The sequence below is a fragment of the Anarrhichthys ocellatus genome, unplaced genomic scaffold, assembly GCF_004355925.1.
Source record: "Anarrhichthys ocellatus isolate YVR2014 unplaced genomic scaffold, GSC_Weel_1.0 scaffold104, whole genome shotgun sequence".
NCBI lineage: Eukaryota > Metazoa > Chordata > Actinopteri > Perciformes > Anarhichadidae > Anarrhichthys > Anarrhichthys ocellatus.
In genome coordinates, this window is record NW_022280134.1 from 869,160 (window position 1) to 891,463 (window position 22,304).

The following is a 22,304-nucleotide window of genomic DNA, read 5'->3' on the forward strand; positions in this document are numbered from 1 at the left end:
GTAGGTAAGAGGACAATTATGTCGTTTTAAATCCAGAGGTGAACTGTCCCTTTAAAATTAAGACAGATTTAATGAGGCAGTCAAATTATGTATACATTACTATCTAAGTTCAGTACTATTTGAATTGAAGACTTTACATTTATCATAAAATCAGGTTTCAAACAACAAATAGAGTCTTTTAATTGTTACATAAATATGTGATCATATTGACAAGATCACACTTGTAATACATATAATCTCCACACTAATTTTCATTACTGTTATACTGGTTTACTTTGTCTTGTGTTTCAGAATGACCTTGTGGAGATGTGTCATTTTGATTTAATGTAATAATGTAATCCCCATTTCTTTATAAGAACGATTTCCTTAAATCACCCAATGGAATGCTTGGAATATGCTTACACATGGCCTCAATAAATAAAATATTGTAAGTAAAGTGAAATGAGCAATAAGACGACAATTAACATATTTCTTCCATTTAGTTAAAACCATGATATCATAAATTCAAAACATAGGTTGGATTGTCCAAAAGGAGAACCTTCACAGTTTCCCTTTGTTCCGGAGTGACATTGATAATATCAGGGAGGAGGATATAGTAACCTCCTCCTGTCCCGGTGTCACGTGATACAGTTCTGGTCCTGATGCTGCTGTTACGGGACTCAGTATGGGGAGCGATTAATGCCACAAAGCGACTGGATGAGGAGGGAGGGATTTGTCAGTGACCTTGTGAACTATAAAATAATGGGTTGCAAAATGGTGCCAGCGACTTTAGAGGAACAAAGCAATATACAATATGCATTCTACATATGAAAAACTAAATTATTATTATCTCAAAATGTAGACACGCTGTTGTGTTTTTACATGTTTAAAAAAAATCTAAAATATTGCCATGAAATGCAGCAGAGGCACTAAGAACATAACCTTTATATTTACATGCATATATTTAACATGTGCAAAACATAAGTTGAAATCCAAGGACACATTAACAATTAACGTTGGAATCATACTGTATATAAGAAGTTCATTTAGTCATCGTGACATCACCCATTGGTTTGTGGACTGCTCTTTTGAAGCCTTGAGTTCGGCAATGTCATCGTCATTTTCTCGTAGACTTCTGTAGACTTCTTTACGTAACCAGAGGGGTCGACCCCTGCTGGTCAGTAGAGAGAATGTAAGTCATTGGCTTCACTCTGCACGGTAATAGCAAAATCCCACATTGATAATGTATGACTGATGTGCTTTAACAAGCTAGACCAAAAATACAACAGAGCAGCCTCATTCAACCCTACAAGTAATACAATTGTGGAGTAGTGCTGAATTTCATCTACTTTGAATAAAAATAGCCACTATAATGTGTACATGGCTGCATTTAGTGATGACAGCAAGCTTAATGATAAGCTAAATATTTTTCATATCTGGTCTGTAATCACACTATGGTGGAAACAATAAAACATTTTTTGTGATTTAATTAGTTGACCTAGGCCTATACTATCATTTGATGATATTTCTGGCAACCATCAAGACAATTATTACCTATTCAGTTCAGAATTCAGGGTTTGTAGCTTTAAGAACTCATCCTGCTGCTTTGTGGCACTAATGACCCCTCATACTTCACGCACATCATTGCTGATCTGGAAATTCCCTTCTCTCTGCCATTTAAAAAGCTGCGCTCTGAGGGCAACGTGAGCCCAGCGGCACTGCCAACCAAACAAATACGAGTTTGTGGACAAAATGATGTAGTGTTTATTTTTAAAGTGCAAATACGAGAACAATAGAAGAGAGCGGAGGGTCTTTGCATGTTTTTTTAAATGGGAAATCTGTTGGGCAGCTGGCGTTTCAAGGAGCCGAGCACCGTTGAGGAATGCGACTCGACGTGGGGGTCGGACTCCGAGAGCGACGAGCCGGCGGCTGAAGATGACAGCGGCATCTCCGACTCCGTCAGCCCGGCGGAGAGTGACCGGGCCGCCGGAGACCCCGAGGACGCGTCCCCGCAGGTACAGTGAGGGGTTTTGTATGTAGCATGTGATGACACTATCGGGGGGTGGGGGCAGAACCGGAGACACAGTGCGGTAACATGTGCCACCGGCGGCGGATATTATTAACGAGGCCGGGACACAGAAAGGGCAATCGAGCAGCTCCGACTCGTGCTGCTGTGTCCCGCTGAGGCGAGCATCCAGCTAGCGCCAAACGTCATTCAAAATAACGTCAATTTTAGGCGGCTAACGCTGTGTGAACTTTACTCACTTACTACACCTCGCTGTGGCATTTAATCCGGTCAGCAGCGCTTCACTGTTACTGCCACGTTCATTAAGACATATTTGATGTATGACAACACCACTATATGTGATGATACGCCTGCATACATGGCAGTATAGACTACATACTGCATGCTACACGATTGTGTTAGTTATTTATCAAATATAGTCCCAGTCTGCCAGCTGGTTTATGAAGGAAATAAAATACTTTATTAGGGCCTCATGGGTATTGGTCCCTAGCTGTGCCCTGAATTTTCAGAATAGTTCGCTGGGTGGTTGTTGTCAGACTAATTTGGCATTTAAAAATAAAAATAAAACTTTTTTTTCATTTTTATTTTGGTGATGTCATTAAATTAAACTATTGTTTCTCACATGGACAAGTTATTTATAACTCTAACATGCTACATATGTGCGTGCGTTCTGGTTTGTATGTTTTCTCCCCCTTCAAATTACAATCCTGCTCATAATAAAACAAGTAAACAACTCAAAAGTTGACACTGTCAGGTCCATTCTCCATCCATTGTGTGCGGTCCCTTTAAGAATTAGGATTTGGGAGTGACGCGGATATGAAAGCCAGTTTATCCGTCTTCCCTTAACAAGCAGGAAAATTATTTCTCTCTCTTTATTTGAGAAAAGTTCATATTTCTGTTGTCAAATTTCACGATGCCCCTGCAATTCTGTCTCTTGTGTTATCATACACTGAATGCAAGCAAAACTACAGGGCAGAATCACTCTTTCTGATTGAACCAATCTATGAACTGTCTGAAACAATGGATATCCGCGGCCCCAAATGGGCCCCAAAAAAAATTGATGTGCGCATGGCGCGCAAACATGCCCCTCTCCTTGGGGCTAAGCCCCCCCTTTCTTTGAATCCTAGAAACGCCCCTGCCTCAAAAGTTAGCATGCAGTTTGTAATGTGAATATCAGGATCAGGTAAAAATAAAAATCACAAAAGCCACAAACATGGCTGTACAAATTAGGATACGTAACACAGAATTGAATTACTGGGTGAAGCTGTTAAACAATACGAGACCTGAGTTCTGGTGTAGTTAATATACCTGTCCTGTATATGGTTCATAGATATAGTCAGATATATCAGGGAGCGCCATGGGAGAAGGAACTGAACCCATCGGTGGTCTAACATTGTGGCTAGATGTGGCAAATATGTGGAAGAAGCAACGGCAAAGCCTCACACAATATACTGTAAGACACTGCGTAGATACCAGACGGCTACCCCCGGTTCTGATAAGTGAAGAAATGTGGAAGTGTCTTAAATTTGCCTTCTCTCTGATGGCCAGCAGGGGGCGACTCCTCTGGTTGCAAAAAGAAGTCCGATTGTATAGAAGTCTATGAGAAAATGACTCTACTTCTCTCTTGATTTATTACCACAGTAAACATTGTAAACATGAGTCTATGGTCTCAATCTCTAGTTTTGTCTTCTTCAATACAGCATGATGTTCATTTAGTAGATTATGGTCCATTTAGAGTCACATAGACCATAAAGCAGAGTATGTTTTAGGTTGGGGCTACCTTGTGATTGACAGGTCGCTGCCGCTACCAGAGCCGCATACGGCGTCTCTCGGTCACTTCTCCTCAGTCCAAATATGGTCACTTCTGCTCACTGGCTGCAAATAACCAAGATGGCGAAAACTCAAACTCAAAACGGCAGTCCACGAACCAATGGGTGACGTTACGACGACTACGTCCACCTCTTACATGCATATGATAGATACAGTGACGCACCATGGAGACTCCACGGAATGAAGAATAACAATTTGTGTTGGATATGTAAAACTCAAATAGGAACTTTCCCACACTGCATATGGGAATTTAGTTTGGTTAGACCACTTTAGACCAAGCTATTAGACATTTACGTGGTATGACGTATGTATGACACGATTTCCATTTGTTTTTGCTTTGTTTTGTTTTTTTCTTCTGGATTTAGTCATCATATGTTTATCTTTGCTGGATTTATGTACTGGAGTCCAGCTCCATAATGTAAAGATAAATAAAATGTGATCCGGCATCCTGGATACTAACATATATGTATGCCATGTACCAAGCCTTTCTAAAGTAAAACACAAAACAAAATGAATAACAGGATGGGGCCAAGTGGAACACTGCGAGCCTTTCTGTCCAGTGGAAGTTAGCATGACCCAGATTTTATTTGAGAATCAGATCGAGATTCGAGCGTCCGTCTGTGGCGATGTGAATTGTCCTCCTTTGCTAGAAAGAAATGGATGATGACAGCCCCTCGACCTCTAAAAAGCAAAGGCGGTGCTTTTGCTTCAGCTGAATGGTGAGATGAGTGCTGGACGGAGTCTTGTTTCAGATCTGCCTTTCAACTGATTTTATTTCCTTCTTTCTTGCTTTTGTTTCCCAGCTGACAGAATCTCCAGAGTCCGGTCCAAAGATGAAGAGGAGTTTCTACGCTGCCAGGGACCTTTACAAATACCGTCATAGCTACCCGGTACCCGCACACACACACACGCACACACACACACACACACACACACACACACAAACAAAATCCATGCCCACAAATGTAGATATGCAATGCACGGATGTTGTCTATATATTGCTGACACCCACTGTGATTTCTTGGCTCTATGTGTGTTTGTAGAACTACAGAAAGACCCGCCTACCCAACGAATACCGTAACCTGCGCTTCTACCTGAACAAGATCCCTCTAGTACCTGATGGTGAGATCACACACACAAACACACACACACATACACACTTGCATGCAGACCTCCTGCCATTGTGGAGAGAGGAAATGTTGACTTTGGGCTCAGTGAGTTTTGTTTGGCTAAAGGTCATGTTTGACTGGGAAAGACCACCAGATTAGTGGACTGATCCAATATTTAAACACGCTGACACACACACATATACACACGCACACACTAGTAATGTGTGTGGCAGCTAATCAGCTCCTGTCTCTTCTCAGGCATCTACGTAGAGGAGATTCTGACTAAGTGGAGAGGCGACTATGACAAACTGGAGCACAATCACACCTACATTCAGTGGTGAGACATTTCATCTGTGTATTTTCATTTTCTTTTACCTTACATGTGATGGCACAAACTCCTCGGAAGTAACTGGATTGTTAATGGCATGGTATTATGAGACATGTTTTAGAATTGAAATTGCATATTGGAATTAGCCGATTTTTAGTTTGTTTAGCTTTTATAGTTTCATTTTTTAACAATATTTTTGGGACATTTTCAGATTTTCAGATTTATTTAGGACAGTATGGAGAGAGACAGTGGTAGGCTATGAAATGCAACAAAGGTCCCAAAGCGGGAATCAAACCTGTGATGATGCGGTTATATGGCATGCGCTGTAACCATAACAGAAGGACTAACCGTAGACCGTATATAAGAAGTGGACATATTCACCTTGACGTGTCCCATTGGTGTGTGGCATATGGTTTTGAAGATGTTGCTATCTTGGTCAGTTCAACGCCATCTGTTTTTTTTTTTTGTTTTTTTTTAGCTGTCACCATCTTGGCTTTTGGCCATCACCAGCTTGGTTTTTGCCCGTCATCATCTTTATTTTTTGCTCGTTGCCATCTTAGCTTTTGTCTGTCGCCAACTTTTATTAGTTTTTATTTGAGGAGTGAAATAAGTACAACCAAAACCTGAATAAGGGATTTTGGGTCGAGGGTTTACGGCAACTGCATTAGCAAATGAGCAAATCTTTTCATTTGATGTTGGGTTTCTCTTTATTCCTTTTCCTTGTCGCAGGCTGTTCCCATTAAGAGAACAAGGGCTCAACTTCTACGCACATGAACTGACTCAGGAGGAGATCAAAGTAAGATGCACAAGTACACATTGTATAGAGACTTGAGTGTTTGCCATGGCTGAGCGACTGAGCATTCAACCAATGAATTAAAAACATTCCTTTTAACATGATGTTACATGATATTTTTTCCTTTTGAAATGACAGTGCACTTTAAGTTGATGCACTTAAGAAGGTTGGTGCATTCCCTGTATAATAGTTACTTACAAAAGTCACTCAAATGGAACAACCAGGTTCAAAAGTAAAAAGAAATATTCAGTGTGTTTTGACTGAATATATTTCACATTGGCTTGAGCATTATTAATGTAAACCACATGAATGTTTGTATCCCAAGTGTGTTTCTTCCACTGAAATTAATTGAAACCATATTGTTAATGAGTGCAAATGTGTCTCTGAACAAATTCTGGGTCCATCTGCGTGTTGCACTCGGTTGCAAAATGCATGTTTAACGCCAAACAGGAAGGCATTGTCGTACCTGTCTGCTGGTCTCTGATCTGCCGTGTTTGACCCCGTCAGGAATTCCAAAGCACTCGGGAAGCCAAGCGGAGATTCCTGGCAGCTTACTCCCTCATGTTGGACTTCTACGGCGTCAAACTGCTGGATAAGAGTGGCAATGTTGCCCGGGCTCCCAACTGGCAGGAGCGCTTCCAGCACCTTAATGAGTAAAAACACACACACACACACACACACACACACACACACACACACTGCAGAAGGTTAAGGGTATAAAAGAGAATTTGTGCAAACTTCTGTCTCTGCTGCTTTTGTGCCCTCTGTAAAGGCACTTATTCTAATTAATTGTTGTTCTGTCAGCAGCCCATATGTGAACAACATCTTTTCAGTCAACAAACAGATGGTTAAAGGGTTTCTTTCACATCCCATTTCGACAGCTTCACAGGCATTGACTTTTCTTGCCAAATAACCAACCGAATGTCACACTTTGGGGTTTTTCTCCTCAGTGCTGCTGCTTTAACCACCTCTAAACATTAGCATCCAAAGCTAATTGTTGCCATTATGCAAACCATGTGAAAAACAACAAATTCTCCCCCATAAAGCAGCTGCTCGGTATGATTGTATTCCCTTCTCTTGCTTTTAATACCACATTGAATATTCAGCCTCTGCTCTCAGGCAAGACAACCATTAGAAACAAACTTCTTATTAATGAGGGTGCTGAATCGGCAAAGATTTCAGAACTCAAGTTGAATGCAACACCGTGACTCATACAGTGTTCATTTTTGTTTTCATTTCAATCTGTTGCTGAAATTCTGTATTTGCATGTTGACATTTAAGTCTTTTGAATTGTACAAATACTGAAGATGATTCAGTCTCGTGTTCCTCGGGGAAATATTAGTGTAATTTCCTTTGCGCATAAAGCCTTGACATGTTTCTACAAAACATCAAATAACTTTGGAACCGTTCATGATAGAGACACGCTTTAAATTGTGTCTGAACCTTGAGATGATCAGCTCACGAGTCTCTGTGTAAGTGCCGTGATGGTAAAATGTCTTCCTGTAGCAGCAACTACCGCAGAGGCGAGAGGCGGAGATGTCTGGGGACAGATATGAACTTTTCACAATGAAAAAAAATGTTACTTTTTTTTTTTTTCAAATATGGTATGCTCACTCAGTGATGCATGATTGTGACTTTACACTGCACCAGAAAGAAAGGGCAGGTTCCCCTGAATCATGTCACGTACATGTCATGATACTGACTGAAAGAAAAAAGCTCAGAATTGGCAAAAATAGAAAACTATGTCCAGGCATTTCTTTCTCTCTGTATGTTGTCCATGTGGCCTTAGAGGGTTTCATTTTAATCTTTTAAGCACTCTGAAGCTAGTCAGCCTCTTTTATGGGAACAGTTACCATGGTTACAGGTGCCGTTCAGTTCAGTTCAACCAACTTCGGCTGGTGGAGTACACCGCTTTAGCAGTAAAACAAAAAACGGTGTGAATGCAGGTAGTTGATTGGTTAATTCGTCCGTCTTTCACATTTTCATTTTCAAAAATGACTTTTGATTTAGTGGAAAAACATGGTTAACATCATTATAAAGTTACATTTAATATGATGACATATCTCATCTAATACAAGGTTGCATTTATAAGACTGTTATTGTCATTTTACACAGTAGACATTCTTTATTCTATGAGTTATAGTAAGAACGTCCTGCTTTGTTCTCTCAAGGTCCCAGCACAACTACCTGCGGATCACTCGCATCCTGAAGTCCCTGGGCGAGCTGGGCTACGAGGCCTTCAAGGCCCCGCTGGTCCGTCTGTTCCTGGAGGAGTCGCTGTGCCACAACACACTTCCCAACATGCAGCACAGCGCCCTGGAATACTTCGTCTACACCATCCGCCTGCCGGCCACCCGCCGACGCCTGCTCCGCTACGCCCGCCAGCACTACAGGCCCGCCCACGCCTTCCTCTGGGGACCGCCACCCAAAAGGCGAGGCGGCGGTGTTGGTGCCGGTGGTAGCAGCGAGGGTGCTGGGAGCAGCGGGATCAGAGCGCCCGCTCCGACACCGGAGCAACAGCGGAGGGGTGAGGAGAGCACCGGTAGTAGCGGGATTATCGGGTCTTCCCATGATGCCGTGACTTGCCCGGACCTGGACGGAGAAGGGCCGAAGGGCTGCGCGGGACTCGGTTCTAGCGCGGCCGGACTGGAGGGAGCGTTGATGATGGCGGGAGCTCGAGGAGAGAGGAGCGAGCACAATGAGGTCGTTCCTCTGTAGGGGGTCCGGTTCAAATTGTTATCTGGTGTTGAAGGCAGAAAACAAAACAGGTGTTTTTAAAAGTAATAGGTTGAGATGTTAAGGAGAAAAAAACGAAACATTGTTAACGCCAGAAAGTTGTTTTTAGAAGTCAAGAAGGCAGTAATAGTGAAACGCATTTGTGAAATCAATTCAGGTTAAAGGCTTATTGTTAACAACTATGACGTTATTTCTTTGCAGGTAAATGAGTTTGTACTGAATACGGGGCGGGGTTGAGGTGTTTCAGGAGGTGGGAGGTCATATCCTTGGCCAAGCTTCATCAAGGGCTGTGGTTACGGAACAACTTAGACAGAAGATTGCCTTATTTGACGTTTTGGTCTGTGACTCAGATGAAATGAAACGTGGTCCCCGATGCTGAAGACCATTTTAGAACCAAATGTTGCTGATTGGCGTGTTGGTCATTGCGATAGCTTTTGGCTAACAACACTCACTTCGTAGTTTGTACAGGTGTTGTAAAGTGAGAATTATAATGTGAAGAGGAAGGTCAGGGAGAATTTGTCCCCCCCCAAAATCCTGTGAAAAGGACTTAAGGAAAAGTGAGAAAGTCAGAGTGGACTAAATCGTCAAAGCAATATTTTGAAACTATATTTTTTTCTTTTAGATCGACTTGAAATCCTCACTTTGTTGTTGATGATAGCAGGCACAACTCAATATTGATCTGCTCTGAAATTTTACCGTCTACAAGTTGAAGTTAGCCCCCCCCCCCAATTTACACAATTCTGCTGACGAACAGACAAACAAACAAGTCATAATGGAGGTATTAATAAGAACTACCACGTAATGATACAAACTCATTCTATGAAGCCTAACGGTAAAATATATTGAAGAGTTGGAGTTCCATGCATTCGCTACGTCTCCGTAGCCTCACTTGAGTAAGAAAAAGAACAAGTGACCTCAGATCTGTAATATAACTGCTGGCAGCTATTTCTTTTTACCTGAAATCAACATTTTTTCCAGCTTTGGTGTTGAATCCGACAATGCTTTAGCACATTTAGTTTTAGATGGTTTCGGGTCCGGGTTATTATCTGTTCGGCTTTCTAGTTTACTCCATTTTGCGTTAACGAAGCGGCCAACAATAGCGTAGTTCACTGAGGCCAACAAGGCATGCAGGGACGATCAGAGCTCACCTTACAAACGCCTCGCACTGGAGTACATGACACGGTCTGCTGCTAACTCGAGTATTGAATTCCAACTGATAATTACAGATTGTTCCACCTTCTAATATGGTGGCTTGAATTTCATTAGTGGAATTGGTTGTGAAAAACAGCACAGAGCCAATCTTTTACTCAGCTGTTATTTCCAAAAGCAGAACACCTCCAATATGGCCACCACAGGGTGCGTAGTGTCACCTAAAAGCCCTTTATCTCAACGTAACAAGGTGATTGGATGTGGACTGTGACTGCAGTTTATGTGATCAAAAAACGGTCATGTGTGGTGTGTTGCAGTTTTTTGACAATCTGTGTCTTTCTGACGTAAGCGCCGTCAGTTTTCTCCAGGTCGTTGATTTAGAAACAGATCTACATTAATAACGTACTGACGTCGGGAGCTTGCCGCATTATGAACATGATTGATTGTAATCATTTGTCCTTGTTTTTAACCAGGCTACACATGGTGCTAGCTTGGTGGTGATGCTGTTGACTATGACTGGGCGATATATTGCAATATTTCTGACAAAATACCCCGATATCGATGTTGTAGAGTTGACCACTGCTTTTACAAAATACTTACACAAAGATATTTAATAAGTGATCATCAGTAATGCGGATGACTAAGTGGGTAGAGGGCAAACAATAGAACAGCTAGAACAATCCGGTAATTTTAGAAAATAGCATCACTTTACTACAATGCAGCCTGTAAAACCAGGAAAAGACAACACGTGTGCAATATTATGATATCCAAAAAGGTAATACCCAGCCCTTATCTCAATATTAATATAATATCAATATTTAGTATTGCCCAGCCCTACTGTTGACTTTATCCTACTGAATATGACAGTTGAAAGCTTGTACAGGTTCTAAGTTTGTGCAGCTGCTGATATTTTTGTCTGATTTTTAACATTTTAAAATTGGTTCGTTTATATGCCAAAGATACGGAAGCCCTGAGAGGTAGGTGGAAAAAAAACATTCAGTCAAGCCATTTTCTCAGTCTGATCTAAATTACTTTCCTGTGTTTATGACTTAAAAACAGGTAAAAAATATTTTTGTGTTTTCTTTTAATCAGGGGAAAAGGTTTTGGAAGGAGAATCTTTGTTTGTTGCTGCAATATTCATTTTGGCCACAGAAAAAAGATCCTGAACAAAAAATATGTTCAGCTCTAAAAAGAAAAATCAGTTGATACATGTGAAAACAGTAAAGCAACAACTTTTTTCCCTACCTGTTTCCAAAAAAATTTTCAAGGAACTATGCTGGCAAAAATGTTGGCAAAACTTTTTTTTCACCTGTTTTGAAATGATGAACACAGGAGGACAAAAAAACAAATTACACCAGACTTACAAAATTATCGAAAATGTTTTCTTCTCATTTTCCTTTTAGGGCTTCCGTACAAAAAACTCCCAAAAAAAATCTGATTTCCCCTAGAGCTGTACACTACTGAGGGCGCAGGAGTCACTAGATTAAGAAGTAGAATGCAACAATAGCTCTTTGCTGATTCTAATTCTTTTTTTAGGGTTAACAGCTGCTCAAGTAAGTGAAGCAGATGTTACACTCACCTCTGAGAAGTTGTTCAGAAACGCATCATCACCCTCATTGTATCAGAGGTTGAGAGCGCCACCTCGCTTGTGTGTTAGTTTGCTAATCAAAGTGTGTCTTGCTGTCCAGACAGCCAATAGCGACAGAAACCTACACAGACAAGTTCAGGCTATTTTCTTTAATTCAAGGTCTCATTTCGAACACATTTTGAGTTCCTCATTGCAATAGATGAGATATCAGTGAAATTATAAAGCCATGCGAGGTGCAAGACAGCAGTGATGCATGTGATGGGGATTCAAACACTTCTCCCTGACTTCCTGTTTATCGTTAGCTGACAACGTCTCGACATCGCTCCCCCAGCCAAGTTTATCTGATACAATTGTAACTTTTCAGGTGATAAAATGGGCTCACGTATCTGAATTTTTAGTATACTATGTGTGTACATATATAGATGTACGAGTGTGTGTGTGTGTGTGTGTGTGTGTGTGTGTGTGTGTGTAACTGATATTCTTAAGTGCCTTTTTTGTATTTTTTATGTTGATCTGTATGCTGTAAGGACTGTCTTTCCCATCTGATTTCCTGTACATCCTGTTTTTTTGTACAGCATTTTGATATTTACAATATTGTTTGCATTATAGTCATATACAGTATGGGTATGATTACTGTACAGTAACAGCAGGAATAAACCCAATAGGAGTTGGTGTAGAGGAGAAGGTTAACAATATATGATACTTGAAAATGTTTGTATCTGGCTTATTGATGAATATGTGATTGTTTCATAGATGAATATTCACTATGCTTGCTGGACATAGATGGACCACAATAACTGGACATTTGCCCTAAAATGTGAACTTTGCTACACTTAACTCTAATAAAAAATGGGGATGTGGATTAAGAATGTTGTCTTCTGGAAGTGTTTAACGAACTTGAACACTGTGTGTAGCATTCGTCAGGTGCAGAGCTGTTCTGGAGGCGGGAGTAATCTCATTGGTTGAGGTAAACAGGAAGAAGAGCAGAAGAGCCACCGTTAGTTCTGACGAATGAGGTTTTAAAACCTTGCACTGACTGGAGAGTCACACTGCATCAAGAGGCAGGTCCAGCAGAGCACCTTTCCCTGGTTGAGCTTTAACATACAGCAGTTCTGTTTTGCTAAATTATAGAAAATAGGAAAGCACCAGAAAGCAGGTGAAGTTTTTTTTAATGAATGAAGAAACTGAATAATTACATTGCTAACGTTGACATCAACACATAGTATATTAAGTATGCGTCGATAAATCCTTCACATGACTTTTTTTTTTAACTTCAGTTTATTAAAAGGAATAGTGAAAAAATGTATATTTATATATAGCAGGGAGGCAATTAAGATAGACTGGCATAAAGATTGGAAGCACCAACACCTCTTAATCTTACTAATGAATTTCTGGAAAGGTCAATGGTACCATGATTGCAACCACACTTGTGACGCCCACACTTGTTTGCGAAGAAATAGTAACATGAACTGTGTATGAAATAAACAAACAGGGTACACTGTGTTAGTTATTAAAGGGCCATAGTAAGCATATTGTTTTAACCTACCCGGCTGCCTCCAGTCTTTATGGTAAGCTAGGCTAAGGTAATGCAATGTTGCAATTATTCCTTTAAACCTACAAAATTCCCACTTACAATTCCATTCAAGATTTTAAACGAACCTGCCCACGGCTTTCCACGTCCTCTATAGACCAGACCGGCATCACGTCATTAAGTGGCAATTGCCAAGGCCTCGCTTACTTTTGAGAGGGAAAAAAATCACGCAAGGAGAGGAAAAAGAAAAAAACGACTGTGTAGTGAGTTAACCAAGGCTTTCACGTTGAGATCTTAACAATAAATACACAGTAAAAACTCAGTCAGTTAAAAAGATTACAAAAACCAATACGTTAAACCATTATGCAAATAGCTACCCTTTCCTTTTGAGTTTAGGAGACAGATGGCAGGAGAAGTGTTTGAATTGATTGGTTTTAGATGGTGGAAGTCTGAAAGGGGTTCCAGACTGTAGAAACTTTAAACTGTTGATGTAATGAACAAACAGACGGGATGGATCCTGCAGAGTTTCCTGTGCAGTGCCAGTTATTCTGCTGCAGACATTGACCACCTTATTGAGGTCCTGTCAACCTGGAACTATTTTTAGTTTGGTTTCCTTAGACAAATGAGATGCGGCTGGCTTTTCTCGTACACCATGCAAGTATTACTCCCAAGTTAATTGTCTTGTATTGTTCCCAAATAAGCAGACAGGTGATGCAGCCACAAATCCTCGCTTCTTTGACATCAATATTGCTCTTTTTTAAGCTTGATTGTCTCTGACACACAAACTTTCTTTCAATTCAGTACAGTCAATTTCACTGCAAGTTACTGAACAGGCACAGGTGAGGGTGAATGGACAATGTGTAACCAGATAAAGACAGAGTTATTCAGTGAAGTCCCCTGCTGAGTTCTGTAGTCTTTGATTGTATAGATATTTGTGGATCTGACTTTTGTGCTATCGCTAGTATGCTGGATTCATTCCTGATCCACCAACATTACATCATGTGGAAAAACAATTTGAAAACTGAAAACTTGAAAAGAGATGACACACAGCTTGCAAACCCTTTACCTCTTCGCCAACAATTCAATTTGCAATTTTGTGAAATTGTGAAATGGCCAAAAATGTGTTTTGTGAGGTCACAGTGACCTTTGACCACAATATTCTAACCAGTTCACCCTTTAGTCCAAGTCAACGTTCCTGACAAATCTGCAATCCCCTCCAGGCATTTCTAAGATTCACGAGAACGGACCACACAGACAGACGGACGTAGAACCTGAAAACATAATGTCTCCGTTCACGGCTGTCGCCAGCACAAAGGCATGCCAATAGAACCAACTGCTTCATTACGTCTGAGATAAGACCTGAAGATATATGTCACAAACAACGCACACAGCTGCTTTTGAATTATTTTGACTATTAAAACTGAACTTTTTCATCACAGACATTTTGACTAGTTTCAAGTGTCCCCATAAGCCACTACAGCCAGCAGGCAATATAGCAGTAGGGCTGTTATTTTGTGCATGACTCAGCAAATTATAACCAAACCAACTTTTTAAATTATTAATTTAAATCAAATGAAAAAGACCCCCACAACCCTCCCCTCATTGTAGGGTAACAAAAACACAAGGGTTCATATTTTCAGAAAGAAAACCACATATTATTATCCTAAAGGGATCAATAGACCTATAACCTATATATACGTATATATATATATATATATATATATATATATTGGGTTATATCACATAGTGAGAAAATAGACAGCTGGCAAAAGGACAATTAACTACAGCTGAGCTAAAAATTATTTGAACAGAACTTTATTTCAACAGAGATCGCTAAAGAAAATACAACAACATATGAATAAAAAACAATAGAGTAATAAATATAAATGCAGCAGATATCCTGTCCGTAAATGCATTCACAATAAGAACACATCGCTGGTGTTTTCTGAAGTCTGAAAGCTTGACAACCATTACTTACATTTCTAATGTAGTTTTGAGAAATCGTTAATCATTCATCATGTACAAGGCCAGTGCCGAAGCTTCTTACAGTCAATCATGTGATGCCTTTCAGAGCTGAGACAAGAAAGAAACGCTCTGATTCTCCAGTACAAAGGACAGATCTGCAGCAGATCTGCCAGCTGTATAATAGGATTAAAGTTCTTAGTAAAGAGAGCTGGAGAGGCACTAGTATAATACAAGGATCTTACATTATACAAACCGACTGAAGAACTCTCTCCAATGACGGTTTTCCCCACAAGAAGTTGTGAGATAATGAGAGGGACGCGATTAGAAAGCTTGCTGCCATCGGGAGCAAGAAAGACGTGATGGCCAGAGTCTTCAAAGAACATCAACTCTGTAGTCGTGCGACTCGTCTCACTCCTACTGAACCTCTCTTACTTCTCCAGTCTGTGATAGCGTCAATCCTTTCACCCTTTATGCTGCAGCTGATAAGCTTTGATGGGAAAAACACTAGAGACCAGAGATGAAGTGTCAAGGGAGCAGCTTCGCATGCTACCATAATAGATATGATCTACGCATGATATCGTTTTAAAAAAGGAAGTTTATTGTGTCTGTCTTATATAAGATGCCTGTTTTTACAGAGAACATGCATTAAAAATATACCAGCGTGAACATATTTCTGTTAGGCCTGTGATGAGTCCGAAAATAGCATAGGTTTAACAGCTAATCAGATCTGTCTGTCTTCACATAGTTAAGACCACAACATAGAGAAAAGCAGTGGCGTGCCGTGCATTGTATACCTGGGCCTTCACTGCTGTCCAGCAGCTGAAACACCTCATTATGACGCCACAGCTACAGTTATTTTTTGTTTCGTGTAAAAATGAAGCTCAACACCATTAAATACACTAACACTACATGTCATCATTCACCCATTCATACACTGACGGCAGAGGCTACCATTGCAAGGTGCCACCTCCCTATCAGAACTCGAACTAACATTCACACCCATTCATACACCGTAGGCACAGCTACGGGAGCAATTTGGGGTTAAGTGCCTTTGCCGAAGGACACATCGACATGCGACTAGCGGAGCCGGGGTTCGAACCGCCGATCGTCTGATTGAAGGATGACCCTGTTCTACCACTGAGCCACAGTCACCCCGATTGGTGCAGCCATGTGATTGTGACTGCAGCCATGTGATTGTGACTGCAGCCATGGCTGTTCTGTGGTTGTTAATATGTATGATTTGTTTTTTAATGAGTGTTACACCAACTACATGCAAGGGTTGTATGGGTACAGTGAGTTGACATGGTTGTGCTGGCCATATTGAAGCTGCTGTATTCCTGAACTCTTGTGCATCCATCATATCTGATTAAATCACGGAAGGTCCAAAACGATGCTTGTCTGTCACAAAGCAACACAAATTGTGAGTGATGTGTGGTGATCGCAGAAGTACATACAAGTTTGTTTTTTTAAAAACGTTTTTCCGGACCAGTAGGAGAGTTTTGGGTGAACCAATTTCTTTTGCTGGCCTGATTAGATATGCTGGAGAGTTTTCTCTACCGGATGACATGTTAATAGAAGCAGTGAAGAGTAGTCACAGTACAGCTGACAAAGCCATAACCATAGCATCACAGATTCAATCACAAGGGCAGCAGTGGTGGGATCAATGACCATATCCACAGCCACAGCTTCCACCCAGCCCAGCCAGGCAGAGCAGCTGTTCTTTTATACGTACTCAAAACGAGCATTGTTGGAGGGAGCCTGGGATCTAACATTTTCACTGCCATCAACATCTGCTCTGTAATTGTTGTGCATATGACAATGAGTAACTTGAAATGAAATAACTTGAAACACTAACTGCTCCTATGGATCATGGGGAATGCAAAATAATATTGCCAGAATTGCAAAACTTAATGTGAGGGAAACACAACGCAAAACAAGACTGCTTTAAAAGTTAAAACCCATGAGATGTCACTGTTATTATATTACACAGTGTAAATGGACTGTACTTGTATAGTGCTTTTCTAGTCTTTCCGACCACTCAAAGCGCTGTCACACTACTTGTCATCATTCACCCATTCACAACCATTCACACACTGATGGAAGCGACTAAGTGACACCTGATCAGATTCTATCACATTCATACACTGTGGGCACAACTATGGGAGCAATTATGGGGTTAAGCGTCTTGCTCAACGACACATCGACGTGCAACTAGCGGAGCCGGGGGATCGAACCACCGATCCTCTGATTGAAGGACTCTCCACTTAGCCACAGTCGCCCCCGCATTGTACATAGGAATGTAATTATTAAGCAGATAGGTCAGGTCATGTCCACACTGCAGGTCAATCAGAGAGAACATTCTCTCTGCAGTAGGTCCCCCCTACATTGTATTATTCCTTCCGGGATGACCTGTTCTGTCTCTTCATCCACCTAACCTTCAGACATCAGAGAAGATTCATACATTTTCCTCTCTTACAATTATTATACTTTAGAAAAACCGTCTCATCTTAACGAGAACACCTGCTGCTTCTAGAAAGCAGCTAATGAGCAGGTGTCTAACAAGCTTGTTGGCATTTCATTATAACAAGGTGAATGTCAACGTACATGTACAAAGGCCACTTTAACATTATAGCGAGATCCTAATAAAGGGAATGGTTGGTGCTCTTCTATTTAAAAATCGAACACTGATTAATGTTCAATGAAGTTCTAGCTTAAGTTCAGTCAGGAAGACTACTCTTGCATGCCTGAGCCCGTAGCTTATATCCCATACATCTGCCGATCACTCCTCATGCATGCACGCTCATTATGTCCTTGCTGTTATTGTTTGGGGCTGTCGATCATGATATCAGCTGTCTAGATCCGCTGGTCTCTCTATACAATAGCACAACGACACTATTACATCATTGGCCTATCATCCTGCTGCTGTCTGTCTTTAAATATGATTGTCTCTCTACCTTCAGTACGTTCATGCTGCTGTTACGCAACCCTCCACCATCTCCGCCCAGTCTTCACAGATCCATCAGCTTCATCAACTTCATCAACTCATCATTCTATCAGCCTCATCAGCCACTATCACCACCAGTGTCTGGACTCCACGGGGGGATTTATCTTGCGGCTGCTCAGGGCAGACGCCCCTCCATTACAAATCTCTCTAGAGTCCAAGCGCCAAAGACTCTGAAGACTTTATCATCACATATCATCTGTTAAGAATAAACAATTATCTTTTCTTTATCTGACTTGTCTCTCCTGATTGAAATAAGCTTAGTCTTCACAAATATTTGATGTGATCAGCCGCCCTGAAAACACAAAACACTGTTCAGATTCAGTTCAGTGTAATTTGAAAAAGTGAAAGCAGGAGGTACTTGAAAATGGCAATGATATCACACTGTGGCCTACATCACAACACATAATGTGTGCATGTGTTTGTGTATGCATCTCGTATGTGCACACTCACCTGATCCGTACTGACAGAATGAGGGGGCCTTCCATAATGTGTGCTCAAGCATAGAACATGCGAGTGCTGAGGCAGTGTAGGGCTACTTTGTGATTGATGTGGAGTTGCTCTGCCTTGTCTTCTGGATGGCAGCTGATTGACTGGCCTAAGAGCCACCCACCCCACAAAGAAAGAACAAATATAGAAAACATCTCTTCTTATTATACAGCGTGGATAAGTGTTTGAATGTGTGTGTCTCTGTGGATTTGTCATGACAGACGAAACCTACAAATCAACAGCTTTTTAAAGCGTGGTAAGAAATAATCATTTCCCCTCAGACCCCAAATGGCTGCAATGTTTCCGTATTAAATACATGGCAGCTCATGTTTATGCACAAAACATTCACCATCCACAGAACGCATTTGAGCTTTCATTTCCCACATTATGCTCTTCCTGAACATCCTGATCCCTGACACTAAACTATGGAAGCAAGATACCAACAAATGGCTTTGTCTGTGGCTTACATCTGGCCCCGACTTTGAGTAATACATCTTTAAACATCCTAGAAGTCAGTGTGCGTCCTGGATTCTTCTTCTGACGAGACCAAGAGTCTACAGTGACTCTGTGTGAGGCTCTACTTAGGTGCTAACTTTACCATGGGACCTTATTTTGGAGAAAATACGAATGGTAGTATTAGACTGTGAAAATACATAAATAGAAAGAAATCACACCCAAAAATTGTGTTTCAACGATGGGTATTGCAAGCCAAGGTAACAAACATGTTGGTGGTGCATTGCGAGAGACGAGAGTTGTAGTTCTCTCTTTCACACAGAACATCATGATGACAAACTACTGCTCTCTTCACGTGCAAAAGTATCTTTTAAATTGACAAACATATGTGTAGTTCATGGCACAATTCGCCACCGACAACTGTACATATTGTTTCCGAAATAAGGTCCCATGGGGGACGCCATTTTAGCATTGCCATCTCCATGGCAATGCTAAAATACTGATGTTTAGCAGGTACCATCTTTACCATTTTAGTTAAGGATGTTAGCATGCTAACATTCGCTCATTAGTTCTAAATAAACGTACACCTAGAGCATTAGCTTCGCAGGTAATTGGTCATAAATGAGAAATTACATATTTTACCTGATGGTGGCGCTAGCTGAGGAGTTCAGGGAACACCTAAGTTATTACAATTCATTCTGAGGAAAACATGTAGGGGTACTTCATATACTGTCAGGATGATTTAGTGAGAAGTAGCGAGAGGAAGCATGTTTGTAGTTGACACCATAACAGGGGTGTCAAACTCATTTTCACTCTGGGTCACATCAGCATCATGGTCGCCCTCAAAGGGCCGGTTGTAACTGTAAGTCTGTATAAATATAACTACTCCCTCACATATTGTTAAAAAACTGTCTTTGCATTTGATTATTGTTTATTCAAGTGTAAAAATGCAGTTATATAAATGTAAAAATATATTTATAGCACATGTAGAGATGTGGTCACTGTACACTGTAAAGCAGCATACACTTTCATTTTAAGCCAATCATATGCCTTTCAAGCTCAAGGCCACCGTCTTTTGAGCTGATCATGACTTTTTTCTTCGATAGTTTTGTTGCTGAATTTTGTTGAAATGTCGAAGCATCATTTTCAGACCAATGTGTGCTCACACTGTTGATACGGTCTGTGCCTGTACTCTGCTTGCCATTTGCTTCATGTCATGTCATGTCGTGTTGTGTGTGTGTGTGTGTGTGTCTCCAGTTTGCCAATTTTATTTTTACTGCTTTGTTGCCCAACAACAGATGGTGTCTCCATGTGCTTCCTGTCCTTTGGTCTTCCATTTCCTCCCAGCGTGATCTGCGACGCGCCGCTGTGCTCTTAAAGAGACACTTCACAATATTCTCCCCTCTCATCCTTGAGGTGGCAGATCTTAAGAGTTCAGAGACTGGAGACTGGTAATCATATACAACTCCTCTACGTCACTCCTCCGCATTCCAAATATGGTAGCTTCTGTTAATTGGTTTGCGAAAAAAACAACATGGTGACGGCCGTAATCCAAGATGGCGACGGCAAAATCGCCTAACTCGAGGCTTCAAAACGGCAGTCCACAGACCAGTGGGTGACGCCACGATGACTACGTCCACTACTTCTATGCAGTCTATGGTTGGTTCGTCTCCCAGTACGACAATGTAACAAATATGGAGGTGCGTAATCTAAAGATAGATCATCGAAGGTGATTGCAGAACGGATGGTCTCAAAACAAAGGACGTAAGATTAGACAGTCGGTGATTGTGCGCTAATGTTGTTAATTCATCAGCACTAATGATTACATCCACGTGATTAATTCAGTTTTCTCTTGCATTACGAATTTTCGCAACGGGAAAAAAAAGCACACGGAAAATATGGAGCTGGTGTGCAGAGGCCTTGAGGCGGTCCGTTACACGGGTCATTGTGTAATCTTTCACAGACACACTGTTGTGCATTAAAACTCCTGACTGCAGACTTTTCGACTCTTCTTCAGTCTCGATGACAGGCTGAAACTGTAGGAAGACTTGGTTTCGGGGGCGTTCACGTCTCGTGGTAGAAACTGGAGCCGGTGCAGAAAGTCGACTTCTGCTTTTCTGCTGTGCAACCAAACAGGAACTTCCTGTTATTTTTCATCAGCTGTTACCGGCCCAGTTTATGACCCCGGGGGATGTTTTTGCAGTCAGAGAGAATGTAGCATGAAGATGCTTATTTTATTAACACCATGCCTCCACACACCGGTTTATAGTGCTGTTAAGACTCACTGTCCAGACAGAGAAACGTATGATGTGCAATAACCAGTCTGGTCGAATCTGTGTTACTCATAATTCAATTTTATTCATTTTTTAGGTCAGCCAAACATCATAATAGGTTGTTAATTGAACCTGTGCAGCTGTGATGTCGTACTGTAGATGGTGGAACTGTGACACCATGGCTCTACCTTGTGGTGACAGTGTCCCATCAGAAAACTACAGCAAATAGTGTTATCACCCAATTTTAAAAACTATGCACAGTAAGTCATATAACACTTCAGTGTGAAAATGTGATAAACAGTAGAACACACAAGTAGAATACAGTGCACACAATATATGAAAAATAATGAAAATACAATTTAATATTGAAAAATACTTTTTATATATGAAACTTGTAAATCATCCTCACTTTAGTATGTTCACAGAAACAGTTTGAAAAAAAACAAATAGTCAAGGTCAATATTATATCAAGTTGTATTTAGGTTTTTTTCCCCAGAACCTTATCTCATGGTCTTTCTCAGGTGTGCACATGTGAGAAATGAGTAAACATGTGTTAAATGTATGCTGTTATTCAGTGTAATAAATAAACACATTTAAATATTCTAATATGAAATAACATCAATAAATTCCTGGCATTTGTAACTCTTTAAATAGCCTACAACCGCGGTGAGATTAGGACCGTTTTGCTGCTGTTCACTTACTTGATGGGGCTCAGTGTACAGTAACGCACGGCTGGTATGACCTCTAGTGTTCACGAGCACAAATTACATCCGTTCAATTTCAGGCTCTGAATAAAGATCTTACAGTTTCCTTCATGTACAGTACACAGTAGGATCTACTGAGTTCGCCGGCCCAGTAGACTCACCCCCATTTAACCTTCTGGTACAGCCACATCCTCCCTATGTATGTATTACAGATTGTATATTTTTAGTTCTAGAATAGCAGACAGGCAACACCCACTGTTTCTGCTTCCTCTGTACGTCTTTCCCCTGTCGCCACTCAACATGCCAAATAAAACCTACACAGGTTACATCATAATGACGTATATACATAT

At 41.0% G+C, this 22,304-nt stretch overlaps 1 protein-coding gene across 1 annotated transcript; it reads left to right on the forward strand.

The window, feature by feature from the left end:
• The first annotated feature begins 1,639 nt into the window (after nucleotides 1-1,639).
• Nucleotides 1,640-12,407, forward strand: ogfrl1 (opioid growth factor receptor-like 1). Its single transcript, XM_031876164.1, has 7 exons — nucleotides 1,640-1,994; nucleotides 4,639-4,725; nucleotides 4,879-4,957; nucleotides 5,203-5,281; nucleotides 6,002-6,068; nucleotides 6,573-6,718; nucleotides 8,237-12,407. Exons 1-7 carry the CDS (start codon nucleotides 1,809-1,811, stop codon nucleotides 8,781-8,783), a joined length of 1,191 nt encoding a protein of 396 aa, XP_031732024.1. The 5' UTR covers nucleotides 1,640-1,808; the 3' UTR covers nucleotides 8,784-12,407.
• The last annotated feature ends 9,897 nt before the right edge of the window (nucleotides 12,408-22,304 follow it).